General features: G+C 40.7%; 5 protein-coding genes across 5 annotated transcripts; all 5 read left to right on the top strand.

Moving 5' to 3' along the window:
- Positions 1–163: 163 nt before the first annotated feature.
- LOC117773107 (extracellular calcium-sensing receptor-like) lies at positions 164–3,192 on the top strand. Its single transcript, XM_034604803.1, has 6 exons — positions 164–297; positions 393–663; positions 768–1,547; positions 1,718–1,948; positions 2,058–2,181; positions 2,279–3,192. The coding sequence occupies exons 1-6, from the start codon at positions 164–166 to the stop codon at positions 3,190–3,192; spliced, it is 2,454 nt and encodes an 817-aa protein (XP_034460694.1).
- Positions 3,193–4,260: 1,068 nt separating this feature from the next.
- On the top strand, positions 4,261–5,420 carry LOC117773106 (vomeronasal type-2 receptor 26-like). The gene is made up of 2 exons (XM_034604802.1): positions 4,261–4,375; positions 4,528–5,420. Exons 1-2 carry the CDS (start codon positions 4,261–4,263, stop codon positions 5,418–5,420), a joined length of 1,008 nt encoding a protein of 335 aa, XP_034460693.1.
- Positions 5,421–9,161: 3,741 nt separating this feature from the next.
- LOC117773105 (extracellular calcium-sensing receptor-like) lies at positions 9,162–12,262 on the top strand. The gene is made up of 6 exons (XM_034604801.1): positions 9,162–9,364; positions 9,457–9,727; positions 9,832–10,617; positions 10,788–11,018; positions 11,128–11,251; positions 11,349–12,262. Exons 1-6 carry the CDS (start codon positions 9,162–9,164, stop codon positions 12,260–12,262), a joined length of 2,529 nt encoding a protein of 842 aa, XP_034460692.1.
- A 2,951-nt stretch (positions 12,263–15,213) lies between these two features.
- On the top strand, positions 15,214–18,241 carry LOC117773104 (extracellular calcium-sensing receptor-like). The gene is made up of 6 exons (XM_034604799.1): positions 15,214–15,347; positions 15,443–15,713; positions 15,818–16,603; positions 16,767–16,997; positions 17,107–17,230; positions 17,328–18,241. The coding sequence occupies exons 1-6, from the start codon at positions 15,214–15,216 to the stop codon at positions 18,239–18,241; spliced, it is 2,460 nt and encodes an 819-aa protein (XP_034460690.1).
- Positions 18,242–19,293: 1,052 nt separating this feature from the next.
- LOC117773103 (vomeronasal type-2 receptor 26-like) lies at positions 19,294–20,453 on the top strand. The gene is made up of 2 exons (XM_034604798.1): positions 19,294–19,408; positions 19,561–20,453. The coding sequence occupies exons 1-2, from the start codon at positions 19,294–19,296 to the stop codon at positions 20,451–20,453; spliced, it is 1,008 nt and encodes a 335-aa protein (XP_034460689.1).
- Positions 20,454–23,080: the final 2,627 nt, after the last annotated feature.

The raw sequence follows: 23,080 nt of genomic DNA, 5'->3' as shown, positions 1-23,080 counted from the left end.
TGGCTGTTGATTCTTCTCTCATGGTACAAAGAAACACTATAAAGGTCAGTTCCCAGGTCAGAGTTGCTTTCAGTGAAGAACAGGGAGACTCGTGATGGGTTGGATCACTTGTATCCTCTTCACTCTGCTGGCAGGGATAAAGTCAGAAAAACAAACATGCAAAATGATCGGGCAAACAGGGTTCAAGGAGTTTTCTAAAGATGGTGATCTCATTATCGGAGGAGTTTTCGCTTTGTCTACTACACGCAAATTGATTGACAATGGCTACCACGCATTGCCGTATACATACTGCAAAAAGTAAGTGAATGTGCTGTAAAACCTGTGTATGTTTTGTGTGTGAATGTGATCAGCTCTAATGTCATTTATTCATAACAAGCAAACACTGTGTGTAGGCTGAATGACAGGGAACTGAAGTTTGCCAGGATAGTGATGTTTACAGTGGAGGAGATCAACAGAGATACTAAACTCCTTCCTGGATTGAGTCTGGGCTACAGGCTGTACAATGGTTGTGGGGATGAGAACCTGATTCGAGCAGCAATGGAAGCCGTAAACGGAGAGGACTCAAAGGGCTGCGCTGATCAGATACAGGCTCTCCTGGGCCATTCCTCCTCCGGAGTGAGTAAAGACATAAACATCATACTCAGCCCGCTATCCATTCCACAGGTGAGGAGACGTGATTGGGAAATAACTGGGATTTATTAATGTTTCCATCTTTGAAGAACATTTATTCTGCCTTGTTGTGGTTAACATGTTTTCTTTCTTTGAAGGTGAGCCATCTCTCCACTTGTGCTTGTTTGAGTGACAAAAGGCAGTTCCCCACATTCTTCAGAACTGTGCCCAGTGACCGCTTCCAAATCATCGGTCTGGTGCAGCTCATGAAATACTTTAACTGGCGCTGGGTGGGGATTATTTATTCTCAGGGCGTGTACTCAGAAGAAGGTACAATGGCATTTGCAAAGGAAGCAGAAAAAGAGGGCATATGTGTTGAATACCGGTTACCTTACTCAAAGACACATGTAAAATTTCCTGCTATTGTGGAGGCTCTGAGGAAATCCTCGTCCAAGGTGGTCCTCTTGTTTTTGCCCTTCACCAAATCATTCTTGTCAGAAATAGAGAAGTATAACATCACTGGAAAGCAATGGGTTGGCAGTGAGGCTTGGATCACTAAAACAGAACTGGCTTCTGACAGGAGAAAGAGCATTTTGCAGGGGGCGATGGGCTTCGCCCTCCCTCAGGCCTCCATCCCAGGTCTTGGTGAATTCTTACTCAGCTTTAAACCCTCTGATGAACCACAGAGTGCTATAGTTAAAGATTTCTGGGAGTCGTTCTTTGACTGCAGCTTCTCTCCGTCAAATACTTCTGCTACGTGTACTGGCACAGAAGATCTCAGCACAGTCTCCAGTGACTACACAGACGTGACACATTTTAGGCCAGAGAATAATGTGTACAAAGCTGTGTACTTGGTGGCGTATGCTATTCACGCACTACTGCAATGTCACAATGGCTCAAATCCAACCACTGGAAAGTCCTGCGTGACTAAAGACCAAGTTCGGCCTAAATTAGTAAGTTCTGGTATATTTACTCAGGCATAAGATACTTAATATTAATGTTTTCCTTACCTTGATGTTAATGCAAAAACTTTAACATTTGAATATTAGCTACAAATCTTATTGGTTTCTCGCAAATATGCTGAAATGTCCTGATTGTCCTACTACAGGTGTTGGAGCACATTAAGTACATGAACTTCACAACACAGAGTGGGGCCAATGTTTTCTTTGATGAAAATGGAGACTCAGTTGCCCAGTATGACTTAGTTAACTGGCAAATAAAAGATGACGGCTCTGTTGAGATCGTAAACATCGGTCAATTTGACACGTCTCTGCCAGAGGGGCAGAAATTCAAACTAAAAGACAACACCAGGATAGTTTGGGGAGGAAACAGTATCGAGGTGAAGTGACCATCTGTCTAATTAATTCTCCCAGCTGAATTATAGTGTTTTCCTACAGTGCATTTAGGTGCATTTATGAATTTTCTCACGTTGTGTTTTCTCTAATCAGGTGCCGAGGTCTGTTTGCAGAGAGCCGTGTCCCCCAGGGACTCGAAAGGCGATAAAGAAGCATAAACCTGTGTGCTGCTTCGACTGCTTTGAGTGCCCTGAGGGGACAATTAGTAATGAGACAAGTGAGACAGAAAATGAATTCATTCATGTTTGCAGTAGAAACAAAAAAGGAAAGAAATGCATGTTTTAAAATCTCTCTCTCTCTATCTCCACTGTTAGATTCTCCCGACTGTTTGATCTGTCCACCTGAATTTTGGCCGAATGAAAAGAAAGACCAGTGTCTCCCGAAGCCGACTGAGTACCTCTCCTACAACGAGATCATGGGGGCACTTTTAACTGGATTTGGTTGTGTGGGCATATTTTTATCTTTACTGACATTAATCATTTTTCGGACTCATAAAGAGACTCCCATTGTTAAAGCCAACAACTCCGAGCTGAGCTTCCTGCTGCTCTTCTCCCTGACGCTGTGCTTCCTGTGCTCCCTCACCTTCATCGGCCGGCCCTCTGAGTGGTCCTGCATGCTGCGGCACACTGCGTTCGGCATCGCCTTCGTCCTCTGCATCTCTTGTGTCCTCGGGAAAACTATAGTGGTGTTAATGGCCTTCAGGGCGACACTTCCAGGCAGAAATATGATGAAATGGTTCGGTCCTGCCCAGCAGAGGCTCAGTGTTCTGAGTTTCACCCTGGTTCAGGTTGTAATTTGTGTACTTTGGCTCACAACCAACCCTCCATTCCCAAGGATGAACATGATATACTATAAAGATAAGATCATCTTAGAGTGCGCTCTGGGGTCAGCTGTCGGGTTCTGGGCTGTGCTGGGTTACATCGGACTTCTTGCTCTCTTGTGTTTTATTCTTGCTTTTTTTGCCAGGAAGCTGCCAGACAGCTTTAATGAGGCCAAACTGATCACCTTCAGCATGTTGATATTCTGTGCAGTCTGGATCACATTCATCCCAGCATATGTCAGCTCTCCTGGGAAGTTCACTGTGGCTGTGGAGATATTTGCTATTCTGGCCTCCAGCTTTGGCTTGCTGACATGCATTTTTGTTCCAAAATGCTACATTATCTTATTCAGGCCAGAACAAAACTCAAAGAGACATTTGATGGGGAAAATACCGCCAAGGACACTTTGAGCTGTAGTTTGAAAGGTGTCGAGTTAACTGCAAATAAACTAGTTTCACAGCCTGACAGATATTGTAGTAAATTATAAGTTGTGATGTGCTGAATAAAGTAAATGAACCGAATCAAGTCTTCCTCATTTTTATTCATCAACTCAACTGAGTGTAAGCAGTGTCTGAGATTTCATTAGATTGGTTTTGAATGTAGAATTTAAACACATTCAACAGAAATGTTTACGCCTATAATAGTTCATTTAATTTATTGCAGTGGAACAGACAAATAAAAAGTGTCAAGAAACAGGCTCCACTATAAGCAACTACAACTGCACTCAGTAGAGCACATAACTCCTCCAAGGCCCGACAGTCAAAGGTAACACTCTCATAAATATCAGTCCCTTAGACTTGCTTGATTTTTCTTATTAAGATCAATTAATTATTCTCTGACAAATCAACGAAAATGTTGAAAGATGCTCTGTCTCGCAACGATAAAGACAGTGAAAGAAAATTCCTGGATCCGCCCCCTGATCCGGATCTGTACTAAAATGTATTGGGTTCTTCCTCTAACAAGTTTTATAGCAACAAAAAATAACAGAGAATTACAAACTCAATACCGTTTCTGTATATATGTGATTAGTCATTACAGAAGCACCCCTTGATTATACCATGGACTTGCTAACATTGTTAAAAAATCTTTCAGAATTTGAGGTGATTGATAAGTGGAATCACAGAGTTATGGCCATTTACAGCTGTTTTATTAATAACACATTTATTGATGTTTATAAAATCATGTATCAGTTACTACAGTGTAAACACTACTAAAATATTTTTTATCGATACCTATATAAAAAATAAGTTTTACATGTAAACGAAAGTTGTATTTTTAAAAGTGACATATTTTTCAGTCAGTGATTAAACCAATTCAATCCATAACCTCCCACGTATCCTCATCACAGACGTATAACCCTATAACCAGTTTTCTTGTGCAGTTCCTTACTGCACAAAACTGTCATGGCCTTGCAGCTAAAATGAAAACAGCACTTTCTGCAGCATTGAATATGTCCTTAACTTAAGGATACACTCATTATGTTATTAGTCTTTGATTTTAGATTTCGAACGAGGAAAGCTCAAATTAAAGGAAAACCCTCCTGCTGCTTTGATTGTATCCCCTGTGCTGATGGAACTATAGCCAACTCAACAGGTACGGACAAGCAGACTAACAAACACCATCCAGTTATAGAATTTGCTTTAAAATGTAATGTTTAATGTATCACTAAGCGACCATGTCATTCCCTGCAAACATTAAATCCAGATGCATGACTCTCACTCTCTTCTTCCCCTCAACAGGTGCAGCAGACTGCACACAGTGTCCACAGGACTTCTGGTCCAGCGAGGGGAAAGACATATGCATTCCCAAAACTGTTGAATTCCTGACATATCACGAGCCGTTGGGAATAGCTATCACAGTCGTATCGCTACTGGGAGCCTCCCTGTCTCTGGCCACCATGGTGGTTTTCATCCAGTACAGAGAAACCCCGGTGGTAAAGGCCAGCAACGCTGAGCTGAGCTGCTTCCTGCTGTTCTCTCTTTTCTTGTGTTTCCTCTGTCCCCTCACTTTCATCGGCCGGCCCATGGTCTGGACATGCATGCTCCGCCACACAGCCTTCGGCGTGACGTTCGCGCTCTGCATTTCCTGCGTCTTAGGAAAAACAATTGTCGTTGTCACGGCTTTCAAAGCCACGTTTCCTGGCAACATAGTAGCGGGAAAGTTTGGTCCTGCGCAGCAAAGAATCATAGTTTGCTCCTGCACTTTAATTCAGATTTTGATTTGTATACTGTGGCTTAAGTTAAATCCCCCTTTCCCAGACATGGTTTTCAGATACAGCAATAAGAAGATAGTTTTGGAGTGTAACACAGGCTCTGAAGCTGCTTTCTACGCAGTGCTGGGATATATCGGGTTCCTGGCAATAATTTGTCTGGTCCTTGCATTTCTAGCCAGAAAGTTACCCGACAACTTCAATGAAGCCAAATTCATCACCTTCAGCATGTTGATATTCTGTGCGGTCTGGATCACCTTCATCCCAGCATACGTCAGCTCCCCTGGGAAGTTCACCGTAGCTGTGGAAACTTTTGCAATTTTGTCTTCAGCATTTGGTTTATTAATTTTTATCTTTGCACCGAAATGCTACATAATATTGATCAAACCAGAGAAAAACACCAAGAAACATGTCATGGCAAAAAACTGAACAAGAATATATGATATATAGAATATATGCTGCTGTTGCTTCCAACTCTTATATAATATACTGAAGAATTAAACATGGCTTTTCATCATTTCGTCTGAATTTACATCTATAAAAGTAATAAATGTTCCGTTCATAATATGACATTGTGAAATACACAATACAGTGTGTAAGTTATGTTTTGCAGGTGGAACCACTGGATGGGAATGTTTACTATGATCTTAATCAATTATTACAGAATTTATCATTTATTTGTGATTTAACTGATTAATTACTATATAATTATTATTGAATCATTGTAATTTGAGCTGTTAAGTTTATTATTTATTATTTTATTATTTTATATTTATTATGTCATAACATAATAGTACATTATAATAGCACTTTGTAAATCAAATGTTTAACAGGTAAGTGTGTTGTTTGCAGTCAAACAACCTAGCAAGAATATTAGTTACAATATCTTTGACACACTTTGTAAAATGCATGCATATCAATTTTATATATGATTGACAATTAATAATTCACCAATGATTACTATTACATACAGTAGTACAGACAGGTAATTGTCATGTTTAAAGTACATTTAAAGATGATTTGTTTGAAAACTCACTTTAATTGACACATTTCACCCATACATTTTCATAATCAAACCAAACATATTTTGTGTCACTTGATTATTTAGGCGCTTGCAAACAATAAAATAAAAACTTAAAATGGAAAAAAGTAAAAACAAGTCTTTGAGTATTTTTTTTTAACTTCAAATGAAACATACAATAAAGCTACAACTTTTTTAAATCAAAGTCTAAATGATGATGTGACACTAAAGCTCATCTTCCTTTTTTCATCTCCTGTATATGAAAAGTGTCCAGTGATGCAATTCAATTCCACTTTATTTGTATAGCGCCAAATCATGACATACATTATCTCAAGGCACTTTACATAGAAGGTACAGAATGATAGAGAAACCCAACAGTTCTCAGCACAGGGCAAACAATCAAAGCAGCAGTGAGGCTCTGTCGGACGTCTGGCCTGTCTTCTACCAGCAGGGCACGGAGCGCTGCACGGAGATACAGGCTCCTGCACAGACACCAGAACTTTAAATTAAGATTTAATTCTGCACGACAGATGACTTGTATCCTGTGAAGAAATCAAAATCACTTTAGGAGACATATGACAGAAAGGCCAAACTTTACGTACAATAAACATAAATACAGCTTCTTAATCATGATCACATGAACAGAGTTTAGGGATTTCTTTGTTGGACACTTTTGATTATGCACTCTTTTGGTTATTTGACTATTACCTGTGCTTCCATGTGTTTAGATTTGTGTTCATTCTGAGTTCTGTGTTTCCTGTTTTATTTAGAAATTCTGATCCCCCTTATGTTTTTCTGTTTTTTTCTGCCTTTGTATGTTTCCCTCCAGTTGTGATTGTTTCACCTGTTTGTGCCGCCTGTCTCTAGTTTGTCATCAGTTCAGATTGTATTTAAGTCAAGTCCTCACTTCTGTCTTTGTCCAGTCGTCTGTTTAGTCGCTGCCTGTTTTGTCGCCTTAATCTCAAGTTCCTTATCCTGCCTTGTTTCTCCTGACAGTTTTACTTTGCCTGTTTGCTTCTAATTTTGTGTTTTCAATAACTTCAGTATTTCTTTCTTTTGTTGGACCTGCCTCCTGCCTAACTCCTGCATTTGGGTCCACCTGCACACCATACTCTGAACACATGAGCATTGACTTATGTTTTGCCTTGAGGTAATTTGATTTGTAAAAAGAGAGGAAATGAAAAAAGGAAATGGTAAAAGTTTTGAAACTGGTTGAAAAAACTGCTTTCAGCAAAGCTATTATTTAAAAAAAATGATTGCCCCTCATCTGAGAATCTGAGAACATTATATAGTACCACATGGAAAATGTGTAGTTTCCTCTGTTCACTTTCTCTGCTGTCGACTGATGAGTGACAACGACGCTGCAGTTGTCCAACAGAGAACTTTTGCCCTGGGGTGAAAACCCAGCTGAGCTAAGGAGGATTTTGAATGTGACGAGGAAATCCACAGCTTGTGTCGTCAGTTTGAGTTTCACATGAGTAACCTCATGAAAGTGCTTGGGCTGGAAAATATTGATTGAAAAAAATTGTATTTTATTTGTCAAACAGAATTGTTTGTTCTCATCAGAGCAAAACCCTGAAAACAAACCAACTCACTCTGAGATCCAACAAGAGAGGAAACATGAAATTGTGAAGGGAATTATTGATATTTATTTTCATCCACTATGGTTTCCAAAACAGACCTGAGAAAGGGGATTGGTTGACTGCTTCCATCTAGTGGTCATATCCTCAGCTGTGCATTGTTGTTAAGTTGGTTTACTTAAATTTACAGAATATAGGCCACTCTTTCTCATGCAGAATTTACCCTTCACATATGAAAGGCTTTTTCTTTCAAATAAACCAGATTATTGTCACTATGTAATGAGATTGGCACTTTTGAAACCTGAAGGAAAACATCAACCTTTTCCATTCAATGCATGAACTGAAGGGTCGGCTGTGGCTCGGGAGGTCGAGATGGGTTTGATTCCCGTCTCCCTCATTCCACACATGCCAAGGCGTCATTGGGCAAGACGCTGAACCCAAAAGACAGCTGACGGCAGTGTATGAAGGATGTGTGATAGAGAAAGTGTTGCATGTGAAAGCCTTGTATGAACGTGTGTGAGTGGGTGGATCTGAACACACGTTTTGGCCTCTCACCACCAAACATCTGTCTCATGATCAGAGTCCAAGCCTGACCAGCTCCATGTGTCAATATTTCCTCAGTGTCATAGCGCCCCCTACTGATTCGCCATGAAACAGGAAGTACTTTGTAAATCCACTCTGCATTATCCAACCGGCCCCCAAATTCTAACCTATGATCACAAACCTGACCTGAACAGCTCCATATATTAATATTAATTCAGGGTCATGGCGCCACCTACTGATCAGTGTGATAATTAAGTTGTTGTAACATTGTCCAATTGACACAAAATTGCTCACGCTGAACAGATCTATTAGTCTGTATGTAATAAAAGTGATGGCGCCACCTACTGGCAACAGGAAGTAAGCTTTTTTTTACAACTATCATTCGATTTACATAAAATTTTCATTGTGTGATCAGCAATTGATAGCGTGGACAGTAATGCGCAATTAGCAGGCAAGGATCGACGTCTCGTGACGGACGCAGGAAGTGAAGCGTTTATCCTTCCCGCAGTGCGCAAAACACATGCAACGCGGAGCTGTGTGCCAGGTCGCCGATCGCTCTCTCCACCAACAGCAACAGGTCCCAAGTTGCGTGTGATCGGGCCCGTTCAGTGCTACAACGTAGCCCTAGTTATTATTATTATTATTATTGTTATTGTTATTGTTATTGTTTTTATTGTTATTGTTTTTATTACCTTTATATGTTTTTAGAGATCCACTACTGGCAAACATCTGTAATTGACTGCACCGTTTAAACAGATACAGCACAACGAAACAACTTCTCTCCACAATGTATTTATTATTTTTCAATCCTGTGCAGATCCTCAGAGAACAGGTAAATCAGTTCTGTCTCCTACACGTCATTGGGCTCGGTTTCTTAGAAGTGCAGTAATGCGTTGAGAATAATCTCATGGGAATTGGGAGTACGTTCACATTGGCTGTTGCTTCTTCTCTCATGGTACAAAGAAACACTATAAAGGTCAGTTCCCAGGTCAGAGTTGCTTTCGGTGAAGAACAGGGAGACTCGTGATGGGTTGGATCACTTGTATCCTCTTCACTCTGCTGGCAGGGATAAAGTCAGAAAAACAAACGTGCAAAGTGATTGGGCAAACAGGGTTCAAGGAGTTTTCTAAAGATGGTGATCTCATTATCGGAGGAGTTTTCTCTTTGTCTACTACACGCAAATTGATTGACAATGGCTACCACGCATTGCCGTATACATACTGCAAAAAGTAAGTGAATGTGTAAAACGTGTGTATGTTTTGTGTGTGAAAGTGATCAGCTCTAATGTCATTTATTCATAACAAGCAAACACTGTGTGTAGGCTGAATGACAGGGAGCTGAAGTTTGCCAGGATAGTGATGTTTACAGTGGAGGAGATCAACAGAGATACTAAGCTCCTTCCTGGATTGAGTCTGGGCTACAGGCTGTACAATGGTTGTGGGAGTGAGAACCTGATTCGAGCAGCAATGGAAGCCGTAAACGGAGAGGACTCAAAGGGCTGCGCTGATCAGATACAGGCTCTCCTGGGCCATTCCTCCTCCGGAGTGAGTAAAGACATAAACATCATACTCAGCCCGCTATCCATTCCACAGGTGAGGAGACGTGATTGGGAAATAACTGGGATTTATTCATGTTTCCATCTTTGAAGAACGTTTATTCTGCCTTGTTGTGGTTAACATGTTTTCTTTCTTTGAAGGTGAGCCATCTCTCCACTTGTGCTTGTTTGAGTGACAAAAGGCAGTTCCCCACATTCTTCAGAACTGTGCCCAGTGACCGCTTCCAAATCATCGGTCTGGTGCAGCTCATGAAATACTTTGACTGGCGCTGGGTGGGGATTATTTATTCTCAGGGCGTGTACTCAGAAGAAGGTACAACGGCATTTGCAAAGGAAGCAGAAAAAGAGGGCATATGTGTTGAATACCGGTTACCTCACTCAAAGACAAATGTAAAATTTCCTGCTATTGTGGAGGCTCTGAGGAAATCCTCGTCCAAGGTGGTCCTCTTGTTTTTGCCCTTATCCTTCACCAAATCGTTCTTGTCAGAAATAGAGAAGTATAACATCACTGGAAAGCAATGGGTTGGCAGTGAGGATTGGATCACTCAAACAGACATGGCTTCTGACAGGAGTAAGAACATTTTGCAGGGGGCGATGGGCTTCGCCCTCCCTCAGGCCTCCATCCCAGGTCTTGGTGAATTCTTACTCAGCTTTAAACCCTCTGACGAACCACAGAGTGCTATAGTTAAAGATTTCTGGGAGTCGTTCTTTGACTGCAGCTTCTCTCCGTCAAATACTTCTGCTACGTGTACTGGCACAGAAGATCTCAGCACAGTCTACAGTGACTACACAGACGTGACACATTTTAGGCCAGAGAATAATTTGTACAAAGCTGTGTACTTGGTGGCGTATGCTATTCACGCACTACTGCAATGTCACAATGGCTCAAATCCAACCACTGGAAAGTCCTGTGTGACTAAAGACCAAGTTCGGCCTAAATTAGTAAGTTCTGGTATATTTACTCAGGCATAAGATACTTAATATTAATGTTTTCCTTACCTTGATGTTAATGCAAAAACTTTAACATTTGAATATTAGCTACAAATCTTATTGGTTTCTCGCAAATATGTTGAAATGTCCTGATTGTCCTCTTACAGGTGTTGGAGCACATTAAGTACATGAACTTCACAACACAGAGTGGGGCCAAGGTTTTCTTTGATGAAAACGGAGACTCAGTTGCCCAGTATGACTTAGTTAACTGGCAAATAAAAGACGACGGCTCTGTTGAGATCGTAAACATCGGACAATTTGACACGTCTCTGCCAGAGGGGCAGAAATTCAAACTAAAAGACAACACCAGGATAGTTTGGGGAGGAAACAGTGTCGAGGTGAAATGACTATCTGTCTAATTAATTCTCCCAGCTGAATTACATTGTTTTCCTACAGTGCATTTAGGTGCATTTATGAATTTTCTCACATTGTGTTTTCTCTAATCAGGTGCCGAGGTCTGTTTGCAGAGAGCCGTGTCCCCCAGGGACTCGAAAGGCGATAAAGAAGCATAAACCTGTGTGCTGCTTCGACTGCTTTGAGTGCCCCGAGGGGACAATTAGTAATGAGACAAGTGAGACAGAAAATGAATTCATTCATGTTTGCAGTAGAAACAAAAAAGGAAAGAAATGCATGATTTAAAATCTCTCTCTCTCTATCTCCACTGTTAGATTCTCCCGACTGTTTGATCTGTCCACCTGAATTTTGGCCGAATGAAAAGAAAGACCAGTGTCTCCTGAAGCCGACTGAGTACCTCTCCTACAAAGAGATCATGGGGGCACTTTTAACTGGATTTGGTTGTGTGGGCATATTTTTATCTCTACTGACATTAATAATTTTTCTGACTCATAAAGAGACTCCCATTGTTAAAGCCAACAACTCCGAGCTGAGCTTCCTGCTGCTCTTCTCCCTGACGCTGTGCTTCCTGTGCTCCCTCACCTTCATCGGCCGGCCCTCTGATTGGTCCTGCATGCTGCGGCACACTGCATTCGGCATCGCCTTCGTCCTCTGCATCTCTTGTGTCCTCGGGAAAACTATAGTGGTGTTAATGGCCTTCAGGGCGACACTTCCAGGCAGAAATATGATGAAATGGTTCGGTCCTGCCCAGCAGAGGCTCAGTGTTCTGAGTTTCACCCTGGTTCAGGTTGTAATTTGTGTACTTTGGCTCACAACCAACCCTCCATTCCCAAGGATGAACATGATATACTATAAAGAAAAGATCATCTTAGAGTGCGCTCTGGGGTCAGCTGTCGGGTTCTGGGCTGTGCTGGGTTACATCGGACTTCTTGCTCTCTTGTGTTTTATTCTTGCTTTTTTTGCCAGGAAGCTGCCAGACAGCTTTAATGAGGCCAAACTGATCACCTTCAGCATGTTGATATTCTGTGCAGTCTGGATCACATTCATCCCGGCATATGTCAGCTCTCCTGGGAAGTTCACTGTGGCTGTGGAGATATTTGCTATTCTGGCCTCCAGCTTTGCCTTGCTGACATGCATTTTTGTTCCAAAATGCTACATTATCTTATTCAGGCCAGAACAAAACTCAAAGAGACATTTGATGGGGAAAATACCGCCAAGGACACTTTGAGCTGTAGTTTGAAAGGTGTCGAGTTAACTGCAAATAAACTAGTTTCACAGCCTGACAGATATTGTAGTAAATTATAAGTTGTGATTTGCTGAATAAAGTAAATGAACCGAATCAAGTCTTCCTCATTTTTATTCATCAACTCAACTGAGTGTAAGCAGTGTCTGAGATTTCATTAGATTGGTTTTGAATGTAGAATTTAAACACATTCAACAGAAATGTTTACGCCTAAAGAGAGGAAATGAAAAAAGGAAATGGTAAAAGTTTTGAAACTGGTTGAAAAAACTGCTTTCAGCAAAGCTATTATTTAAAAAAAATGATTGCCCCTCATCTGAGAATCTGAGAACTCAGAAAATAATTTGGTATATTGCTGTATAGCCTCTATAGTGGACATGGCAGATTCACATCTATGTAATGTTGATATTTGACTTGGTTTGTAATGTTTTTTGAACACCATGACAAAGTTTGATGATTGTCCATAAAAAAGAAACCATAAAATTCAATCACTAACAGGATTCTATGGTCATTTAACACCTGGACGAAAACATGTACGAAATTGAATTTTACTATTTTCTCTGCATTAAATCATTCAACCCCACAATTATTTAATTCATTGTTGATACATTTCAATACAATAAGGTGACAAAGTTTAACATTTAATGTGGCTTCTAAATGGGTATCTTAAGTCCTCCCTGACTTTACATCACTTCCTACAATAGGTGTCGAAAAGACTAATGATGACGTTTACATGGCTGAGCAAGGTCCTGTGTATTATAAAATGTGACTGCAAAACGATTGGAAACAGGAGGAGAGCAGTTATGGGGACTCTGACTCTGTCAGAGAATGGTTTTATTTTCCATTATTAAATGTTCAAAGTAAACGTTCCCACCCGCCTGTCCCTTCGTCAACCAGTAAAACAAGAACATTATATAGTACCACACGGAAAATGTGTAGTTTCCTCTGTTCACTTTCTCTGCTGTCGGCTGATGAGGGACCATCAGCTGCAGTTGTCCAACAGAGAACTTTTGCCCTGGGGTGAAAACCCAGCTAAGCTAAGGAGGATTTTGAATGTGACGAGGAAATCCACAGCTTGTGTCGTCAGTTTGAGTTTCACATGAGTAACCTCATGAAAGTGCTTGGGCTGGAAAATATTGATTGAAAAAATGTGTGTTTTATTTGTCAAACAGAATTGTTTGTTCTCATCAGAGCAAAACCCTGAAAACAACCAACTCACTCTGAGATCCAACAAGAGAGGAAACATGAAATTGTGAAGAGAATTATTGATATTTATTTTCCTCCACCATGGTTTCCACAACAGACCTGAGAAAGAGGATTGGTTGACTAATTCCATCTAGTGGTCATATCCTCAGCTGTGCATTGTTGATGGTTTACTTAAATTTATAGAATATAGGCCACTCTTTCTCATGCAGAATTTACCCTTCACGTATGAAAGGCTTTTTCTTTCAAATAAACCAGATTATTGTCACTGTGTGATGAGATTGGCACATTTGAAACCTGAAGGAAAACATCAACCTTTTCCATTCAATGCATGAACTGAAGGGTCGGCTGTGGCTCGGGAGGTCGAGATGGGTTTGATTCCCGTCTCCCTCATTCCACACATGCCAAGGCGTCATTGGGCAAGACGCTGAACCCGAAAGACAGCCGACGGCAGTGTATGAAGGATGTGTGATAGAGAAAGTGCTGCATGTGGAAGCCTTGTATGAACGTGTGTGAGTGGGTGGATGACAAAACTGTACAGTGAAGCTCTTTGAGTGGTTAACAAGACAAGAAAAGTGCTTTATATGAATACAGACCATTTACCAAATACAGACCATAAATATAAATATGACCACACGTTTTGGCCTCTCACCACCAAACACTTGTCTCATGATCAGAGTCCAAGCCTGACCAGCTCCATGTGTCAATATTTCCTCAGTGTCATAGCGCCACCTACTGCTTCGCCAAGAAACAGGAAGTACTTTGTAAATCCACTCTGCATTATCCAACCGGCCCCCAAATTCTAACCTATGATCACAAACCTGACCTGAACAGCTCCATATATTAATATTAATTCAGGGTCATGGCGCCACCTACTGATCAGTGTGAAAATTAAGTTGTTGTAACATTGTCCAATTGGCACAAAATTGCTCACGCTACATCAGAGCCCCGATTTGAACAGATCTATTAGTCTGTCTGTAATAATAGTGATGGCACCACCTACTGGCAACAGGAAGTAAGCTTTGTTTTACAACTATCATTCGATTTACATACAATTTTCACTGTGTGATCTGCAATTGATAGCGTGAACAGTAATGCGCAATTAGCAGGCAAGGATCGACGTCTCGTGACGGACGCAGGAAGTGAAGCGTTTATCCTTCCCGCAGTGCGCAAAACACATGCAACGCGGAGCTGTGTGCCAGGTCGCCGATCGCTCTCTCCACCAACAGCAACAGGTCCCAAGTTGCGTGTGCTCGGGCCCGTTCAGTGCTACAACGTAGCCCTAGTTATTATTATTATTGTTATTGTTTTTATTGTTATTGTTTTTATTACCTTGATATGTTTTTAGAGATCCACTACTGGCAAACATCTGTAATTGACTGCAACATTTAAACAGATACAGCACAACGAAAACAACTTCTCTCCACAATGTATTTATTATTTTTCAATCCTGTGCAGATCCTCAGAGAACAGGTAAATCAGTTCTGTCTCCTTCACGTCATTGGGCTGGGTTTCTTAGAAGTGCAGTAATGCGTTGAGAATAATCTTATGGGAATTAGGAGTACGTTCACACTGGCTGTTGCTTCTTCTCTCATGGTACAAAGAAACACTATAAAGATCAGTTCCCAGGTCAGAGTTGCTTTCAGTGAAGAACAGGGAGACTCGTGATGGGTTGGATCACTTGTATCCTCTTCACTCTGCTGGCAGGGATAAAGTCAGAAAAACAAACATGCAAAATGATCGGGCAAACAGGGTTCAAGGAGTTTTCAAAAGATGGTGATCTCATTATCGGAGGAGTTTTCGCTTTGTCTGGTACACGCAAATTGATTGACAATGGCTACCACGCATTGCCGTATACATACTGCAAAAAGTAAGTGAATGTGCTGTAAAACCTGTGTATGTTTTGTGTGTGAATGTGATCAGCTCTAATGTCATTTATTAATAACAAGCGAACACTGTGTGTAGGCTGAATGACAGGGAACTGAAGTTTGCCAGGATAGTGATGTTTACAGTGGAGGAGATCAACAGAGATACTAAGCTCCTTCCTGGATTGAGTCTGGGCTACAGGCTGTACAATGGTTGTGGGGATGAGAACCTGATTCGAGCAGCAATGGAAGCCGTAAACGGAGAGGACTCAAAGGGCTGCGCTGATCAGATACAGGCTCTCCTGGGCCATTCCTCCTCTGGAGTGAGTAAAGACATAAACATCATACTCAGCCCGCTATCCATTCCACAGGTGAGGAGACGTGATTGGGAAATAACTGGGATTTATTCATGTTTCCATCTTTGAAGAACGTTTATTCTGCCTTGTTGTGGTTAACATGTTTTCTTTCTTTGAAGGTGAGCCATCTCTCCACTTGTGCTTGTTTGAGTGACAAAAGGCAGTTCCCCACATTCTTCAGAACTGTGCCCAGTGACCGCTTCCAAATCATCGGTCTGGTGCAGCTCATGAAATACTTTGACTGGCGCTGGGTGGGGATCATTTATTCTCAGGGCGTGTACTCAGAAGAAGGTACAACGGCATTTGCAAAGGAAGCAGAAAAAGAGGGCATATGTGTTGAATACCGGTTACCTTACTCAAAGACACATGTAAAATTTCCTGCTATTGCGGAGGCTCTGAGGAAGTCCTCGTCCAAGGTGGTCCTCTTGTTTTTGCCCTTATCCTTCACCAAATCGTTCTTGTCAGAAATAGAGAAGTATAACATCACTGGAAAGCAATGGGTTGGCAGTGAGGCTTGGATCACTCAAACAGACCTTGCTTCTGTTGGGAGAAAGAGCATTTTGCAGGGGGCGATGGGCTTCGCCCTCCCTCAGGCCTCCATCCCAGGTCTTGGTGAATTCTTACTCAGCTTTAAACCCTCTGACGAACCACAGAGTGCTATAGTTAAAGATTTCTGGGAGTCGTTCTTTGACTGCAGCTTCTCTCCGTCAAATACTTCTGCTACGTGTACTGGCACAGAAGATCTCAGCACAGTCTCCAGTGACTACACAGACGTGACACATTTTAGGCCAGAGAATAATGTGTACAAAGCTGTGTACTTGGTGGCGTATGCTATTCACGCACTACTGCAATGTCACAATGGCTCAAATCCAACCACTGGAAAGTCCTGTGTGACTAAAGACCAAGTTCGGCCTAAATTAGTAAGTTCTGGTATATTTACTCAGGCATAAGATACTTAATATTAATGTTTTCCTTACCTTGAGCTTGAACTTTTACATTTGAATATTAGCTACAAATCTTATTGGTTTCTCGCAAATATGCTGAAATGTCCTGATTGTCCTCTTACAGGTGTTGGAGCACATTAAGTACGTGAACTTCACAACACAGAGTGGGGCCAAGGTTTTCTTTGATGAAAACGGAGACTCAGTTGCCCAGTATGACTTAGTTAACTGGCAAATAAAAGACAACGGCTCTGTTGAGATCGTAAACATCGGCCAATTTGACACGTCTCTGCCAGAGGGGCAGAAATTCAAACTAAAAGACAACACCAGGATAGTTTGGGGAGGAAACAGTATCGAGGTGAAATGACTATCTGTGTAATTAATTCTCCCAGCTGAATTATATTGTTTTCCTACAGTGCATTTAGGTGCATTTAGTAATTTTCTCACGTTGTGTTTTCTCTAATCAGGTGCCGAGGTCTGTTTGCAGAGAGCCGTGTCCCCCAGGGACTCGAAAGGCGATAAACAAGCGAAAACCCGTGTGCTGCTTCGACTGCTTTGAGTGCCCCGAGGGGACAATTAGTAATGAGACAAGTGAGACAGAAAATGAATTCATTCATGTTTGCAGTAGAAACAAAAAAGGAAAGAAATGCATGATTTAAAATCTCTCTCTCTCTATCTCCACTGTTAGATTCTCCCGACTGTTTGATCTGTCCACCTGAATTTTGGCCGAATGAAAAGAAAGACCAGTGTCTCCCGAAGCCGACTGAGTACCTCTCCTACAACGAGATCATGGGGGCACTTTTAACTGGATTTGGGTGTGTGGGCATATTTTTATCTCTACTGACATTAATCATTTTTCTGACTCATAAAGAGACTCCCATTGTTAAAGCCAACAACTCGGAGCTGAGCTTCCTGCTGCTCTTCTCCCTGACGCTGTGCTTCCTGTGCTCCCTCACCTTCATCGGCCGGCCCTCTGAGTGGTCCTGCATGCTGCGGCACACTGCGTTCGGCATCACCTTCGTCCTCTGCATCTCTTGTGTCCTCGGGAAAACTATAGTGGTGTTAATGGCCTTCAGGGCAACACTTCCAGGCAGAAATATGATGAAATGGTTCGGTCCTGCCCAGCAGAGGCTCAGTGTTCTGAGTTTCACCCTGGTTCAGGTTGTAATTTGTGTACTTTGGCTCACAACCAACCCTCCATTCCCAAGGATGAACATGATATACTATAAAGATAAGATCATCTTAGAGTGCGCTCTGGGGTCAGCTGTCGGGTTCTGGGCTGTGCTGGGTTACATCGGACTTCTTGCTCTCTTGTGTTTTATTCTTGCTTTTTTTGCCAGGAAGCTGCCAGACAGCTTTAATGAGGCCAAACTGATCACCTTCAGCATGTTGATATTCTGTGCAGTCTGGATCACATTCATCCCGGCATATGTCAGCTCTCCTGGGAAGTTCACTGTGGCTGTGGAGATATTTGCTATTCTGGCCTCCAGCTTTGCCTTGCTGACATGCATTTTTGTTCCAAAATGCTACATTATCATATTCAGGCCAGAACAAAACTCAAAGAGACATTTGATGGGAAAAATACTGCCAAGGACACTTTGAGCTGTAGTTTGAAAGGTGTCGAGTTAACTGCAAATAAACTAGTTTCACAGCCTGACAGATATTGTAGTAAATAAGTTGTGATGTGCGTAACCGAATCAAGTCTTCCTCATTTTTATTCATCAACTCCACTGAGTGTAAGCAGTGTCTGGGATTTCATTAGATTGGTTTTGAATGTAGAATTTAAACACATTCAACAGAAATGTTTACACCTGTAATAGTTCATTCAATTTATTGCAGTGGAACAGACAAATAAAAAGTGTCAAGAAACAGGCTCCACTATAAGCAACTACAACTGCACTCAGTGGAGCACATAACTCCTCCAAGGCCCGACAGTCAAAGGTAACACTCTCATAAATATCAGTCCCTTAGACTTGCTTGATTTTTCTTTTTAAGATCAATTAATTATTCTCTGACAAATCAACGAAAATGTTGAAAGATGCTCTATCTCGCAACGATAAAGAAAGTGAAAGAAAATTCCTGGATCCGCCCCCTGATCCGGATCTGTACTAAAATGTATTGGGTTCTTCCTCTAACAAGTTTTATAGCAACAAAAAATAACAGAGAATTACAAACTCAATACCGTTTCTGTATATATGTGATAAGTCATTACAGAAGCACCCCTTGATTATACCATGGACTTGCTAACATTGTTAAAAAATCTTTCAGAATTTGAGGTGATTGATAAGTGGAATCACAGAGTTATGGCCATTTACAGCTGTTTTATTAATAACACATTTATTGATGTTTATAAAATCATGTATCAGTTACTACAGTGTAAACACTACTAAAATATTTTTTATCGATACCTATATAAAAAATAAATTTTACATCTAAACGAAAGTTGTATTTTTAAAAGTGACATATTTTTCAGGCAGTGATTAAACCAATTCAATCCATAACCTCCCACGTATCCTCATCACAGACGTATAACCCTATAACCAGTTTTCTTGTGCAGTTCCTTACTGCACAAAACTGTCATGGCCTTGCAGCTAAAATGAAAACAGCACTTTCTGCAGCATTGAATATGTCCTTAACTTAAGGATACACTCATTATGTTATTAGTCTTTGATTTTAGATTTCGAACGAGGAAAGCTCAAATTAAAGGAAAACCCTCCTGCTGCTTTGATTGTATCCCCTGTGCTGATGGAACTATAGCCAACTCAACAGGTACGGACAAGCAGACTAACAAACACCATCCAGTTATAGAATTTGCTTTAAAATGTAATGTTTAATGTATCACTAAGCGACCATGACATTCCCTACAAACATTAAATCCAGATGCATGACTCTCACTCTCTTCTTCCCCTCAACAGGTGCAGCAGACTGCACACAGTGTCCACAGGACTTCTGGTCCAGCGAGGGGAAAGACATATGCATTCCCAAAACTGTTGAATTCCTGACATATCATGAGCCGTTGGGAATAGCTATCACAGTCGTATCGCTACTGGGAGCCTCCCTGTCTCTGGCCACCATGGTGGTTTTCATCCAGTACAGAGAAACCCCGGTGGTAAAGGCCAGCAACGCTGAGCTGAGCTGCTTCCTGCTGTTCTCTCTTTTCTTGTGTTTCCTCTGTCCCCTCACTTTCATCGGCCGGCCCATGGTCTGGACATGCATGCTCCGCCACACAGCCTTCGGCGTGACGTTCGCGCTCTGCATTTCCTGCGTCTTAGGAAAAACAATTGTCGTTGTCACAGCTTTCAAAGCCACGTTTCCTGGCAACAAAGTAGCGGGAAAGTTTGGTCCTGCGCAGCAAAGAATCATAGTTTGCTCCTGCACTTTAATTCAGATTTTGATTTGTATACTGTGGCTTAAGTTAAATCCCCCTTTCCCAGACATGGTTTTCAGATACAGCAATAAGAAGATTGTTTTGGAGTGTAACACAGGCTCTGAAGCTGCTTTCTACGCAGTGCTGGGATATATCGGGTTCCTGGCAATAATTTGTCTGGTCCTGGCATTTCTAGCCAGAAAGTTACCCGACAACTTCAATGAAGCCAAATTCATCACCTTCAGCATGTTGATATTCTGTGCGGTCTGGATCACCTTCATCCCAGCATACGTCAGCTCCCCTGGGAAGTTCACCGTAGCTGTGGAAACTTTTGCAATTTTGTCTTCAGCATTTGGTTTATTAATTTTTATCTTTGCACCGCAATGCTACATAATATTGATCAAACCAGAGAAAAACACCAAGAAACATGTCATGGCAAAAAACTGAACAAGAATATATGATATATAGAATATATGCTGCTGTTGCTTCCAACTCTTATATAATATACTGAAGAATTAAACATGGCTTTTCATCATTTCGTCTGAATTTACATCTATAAAAGTAATAAATGTTCCGTTCATAATATGACATTGTGAAATACACAATACAGTGTGTAAGTTATGTTTTGCAGGTGGAACCACTGGATGGGAATGTTTACTATGATCTTAATCAATTATTACAGAATTTATCATTTATTTGTGATTTAACTGATTAATTACTATATAATTATTATTGAATCATTGTAATTTGAGCTGTTAAGTTTATTATTTATTATTTTATTATTTTATATTTATTATGTCATAACATAATAGTACATTATAATAGCACTTTGTAAATCAAACGTTTAACAGGTAAGTGTGTTGTTTGCAGTCAAACAACCTAGCAAGAATATTAGTTACAATATCTTTGACACACTTTGTAAAATGCATGCATATCAATTTTATATATGATTGACAATTAATAATTCACCAATGATTACTATTACATACAGTAGTACAGACAGGTAATTGTCATGTTTAAAGTACATTTAAAGATGATGATTTGTTTGAAAACTCACTTTAATTGACTCATTTCACCCATACATTTTCATAATCAAACCAAACATATTTTGTGTCACTCGATGATTTAGGCGCCTGCAAACAATAAAATAAAAACTTAAAATGGAAAAAAGTAAAAACAAGTCTGAGTATTTTTTTTTAACTTCAAATGAAACATACAATAAAGCTACAACTTTTTTAAATCAAAGTCTAAATGATGATGTGACACTAAAGCTCATCTTCCTTTTTTCACCTCCTGTATATGAAAAGTGTCCAGTGATGCAATTCAATTCCACTTTATTTGTATAGTGCCAAATCATGACATACATTATCTCAAGGCACTTTACATAGAAGGTACAGAATGATAGAGAAACCCAACAGTTCTCAGCACAGGGCAAACAATCAAAGCAGCAGTGAGGCTCTGTCGGACGTCTGGCCTGTCTTCTACCAGCAGGGCACGGAGCGCTGCATGGAGATACAGGCTCCTGCACAGACACCAGAACTTTAAATTAAGATTTAATTCTGCACGACAGATGACTTGTATCCTGTGAAGAAATCAAAATCACTTTAGGAGACATATGACAGATAGGCCAAACTTTATGTACAATAAACATAAATACAGCTTCTTAATCATGATCACATGAACAGAGTTTAGGGATTTCTTTGTTGGACACTTTCTATTATGCACTCTTTTGGTTATTTGACTATTACCTGTGCTTCCATGTGTTTAGATTTGTGTTCATTCTGAGATCTGTGTTTCCTGTTTTATTTAGAAATTCTGATCCCCCTTACGTGTTTCTGTTTTTTCCTGCCTTTGTGTGTTTCCCTCCAGTTGTGATTGTTTCACCTGTTTGTGCCGCCTGTCTCTAGTTTGTCGTCAGTTCAGATTGTATTTAAGTCAAGTCCTCACTTCTGTCTTTGTCCAGTCGTCTGTTTAGTCGCTGCCTGTTTTGTCGCCTTAATCTCAAGTTCCTTATCCTGCCTTGTTTCTCCTGACAGTTTTACTTTGCCTGTTTGCTTCTAATTTTGTGTTTTCAATAAATTCAGTATTTCTTTCTTTTATTGGACCTGCCTCCTGCCTAACTCCTGCATTTGGGTCCACCTGCACACCATACTCTGAACACTTGAGCATTGATTTATGTTTTGCCTTGAGGTAATTTGATTTGTAAAAAGAGAGGAAATGAAAAAAGGAAATGGTAAAAGTTTTGAAACTGGTTGAAAAAACTGCTTTCAGCAAAGCTATAATTTAAAAAAAAATGATTGCCCCTCATCTGAGAATCTGAGAACTCAGAAAATAATTTGGTATATTGCTGTATAGCCTCTATAGTGGACATGGCAGATTCACATCTATGTAATGTTGATATTTGACTTGGTTTGTAATGTTTTTTGAACACCATGACAAAGTTTGATGATTGTCCATAAAAAAGAAACCATAAAATTCAATCACTAACAGCATTCTATGGTCATTTAACACCTGGACGAAAACATGTACGAAATTGAATTTTACTATTTTCACTGCATTAAATCATTCAACCCCAAAATTATTTAATTTGTTGTTCATACATTTCAATACAATAAGGTGACAAAGTTTAACATTTAATGTGGCTTCTAAATGGGTATCTTAAGTCCTCCCTGACTTTACATCACTTCCTACAATAGGCGTCGAAAAGACTAATGATGACGTTTACATGGCTGAGCAAGGTCCTGTGTATTATAAAATGTGACTGCAAAACGTTTGGAAACAGGAGGAGAGCAGTTATGGGGACTCTGACTCTGTCAGAGAATGGTTTTATTTTCCATTATTAAATGTTCAAAGTAAACGTTCCCACCCGCCTGTCCCTTCTTCAACCAGTGAAACAAGAACATTATATAGTACCACACGGAAAATGGCTGTGTAGTTTCCTCTGTTCACTTTCTCTGCTGTCGGCTGATGAGGGACAACGACGCTGCAGTTGTCCAACAGAGAACTTTTGCCCTGGGGTGAAAACCCAGCTGAGCTAAGGAGGATTTTGAATGTGACGAGGAAATCCACAGCTT

The sequence above is a fragment of the Hippoglossus hippoglossus genome, chromosome 13 (assembly GCF_009819705.1).
Source record: "Hippoglossus hippoglossus isolate fHipHip1 chromosome 13, fHipHip1.pri, whole genome shotgun sequence".
NCBI lineage: Eukaryota > Metazoa > Chordata > Actinopteri > Pleuronectiformes > Pleuronectidae > Hippoglossus > Hippoglossus hippoglossus.
The sequence above is the reverse complement of the archived record's forward strand: the minus strand, read 5'-3'. Positions and strand labels throughout refer to the sequence as shown.

Bases quoted from the DNA above. Each gene is read 5' to 3' on its own strand.
- LOC117773107 (XM_034604803.1), top strand. From the start codon at position 164: ATGATCGGGCAAACAGGGTTCAAGGAGTTTTCTAAAGATGGTGATCTC. The intron at 1,548-1,717 runs GTTCGGCCTAAA...GTCCTACTACAG, and splicing joins CCTGCGTGACTAAAGACCAA to GTGTTGGAGCACATTAAGTA. The intron at 2,182-2,278 runs GTGAGACAGAAA...CTCCACTGTTAG, and splicing joins GACAATTAGTAATGAGACAA to ATTCTCCCGACTGTTTGATC.
- LOC117773106 (XM_034604802.1), top strand. From the start codon at position 4,261: ATGTTATTAGTCTTTGATTTTAGATTTCGAACGAGGAAAGCTCAAATT. The intron at 4,376-4,527 runs GTACGGACAAGC...CAACAGGTGCAG, and splicing joins AACTATAGCCAACTCAACAG to CAGACTGCACACAGTGTCCA.
- LOC117773105 (XM_034604801.1), top strand. From the start codon at position 9,162: ATGGGTTGGATCACTTGTATCCTCTTCACTCTGCTGGCAGGGATAAAG. The intron at 9,728-9,831 runs GTGAGGAGACGT...CTTTCTTTGAAG, and splicing joins GCCCGCTATCCATTCCACAG to GTGAGCCATCTCTCCACTTG. The intron at 11,019-11,127 runs GTGAAATGACTA...TTCTCTAATCAG, and splicing joins GGGGAGGAAACAGTGTCGAG to GTGCCGAGGTCTGTTTGCAG.
- LOC117773104 (XM_034604799.1), top strand. From the start codon at position 15,214: ATGATCGGGCAAACAGGGTTCAAGGAGTTTTCAAAAGATGGTGATCTC. The intron at 15,348-15,442 runs GTAAGTGAATGT...CACTGTGTGTAG, and splicing joins CCGTATACATACTGCAAAAA to GCTGAATGACAGGGAACTGA. The intron at 16,998-17,106 runs GTGAAATGACTA...TTCTCTAATCAG, and splicing joins GGGGAGGAAACAGTATCGAG to GTGCCGAGGTCTGTTTGCAG.
- LOC117773103 (XM_034604798.1), top strand. From the start codon at position 19,294: ATGTTATTAGTCTTTGATTTTAGATTTCGAACGAGGAAAGCTCAAATT. The intron at 19,409-19,560 runs GTACGGACAAGC...CAACAGGTGCAG, and splicing joins AACTATAGCCAACTCAACAG to CAGACTGCACACAGTGTCCA.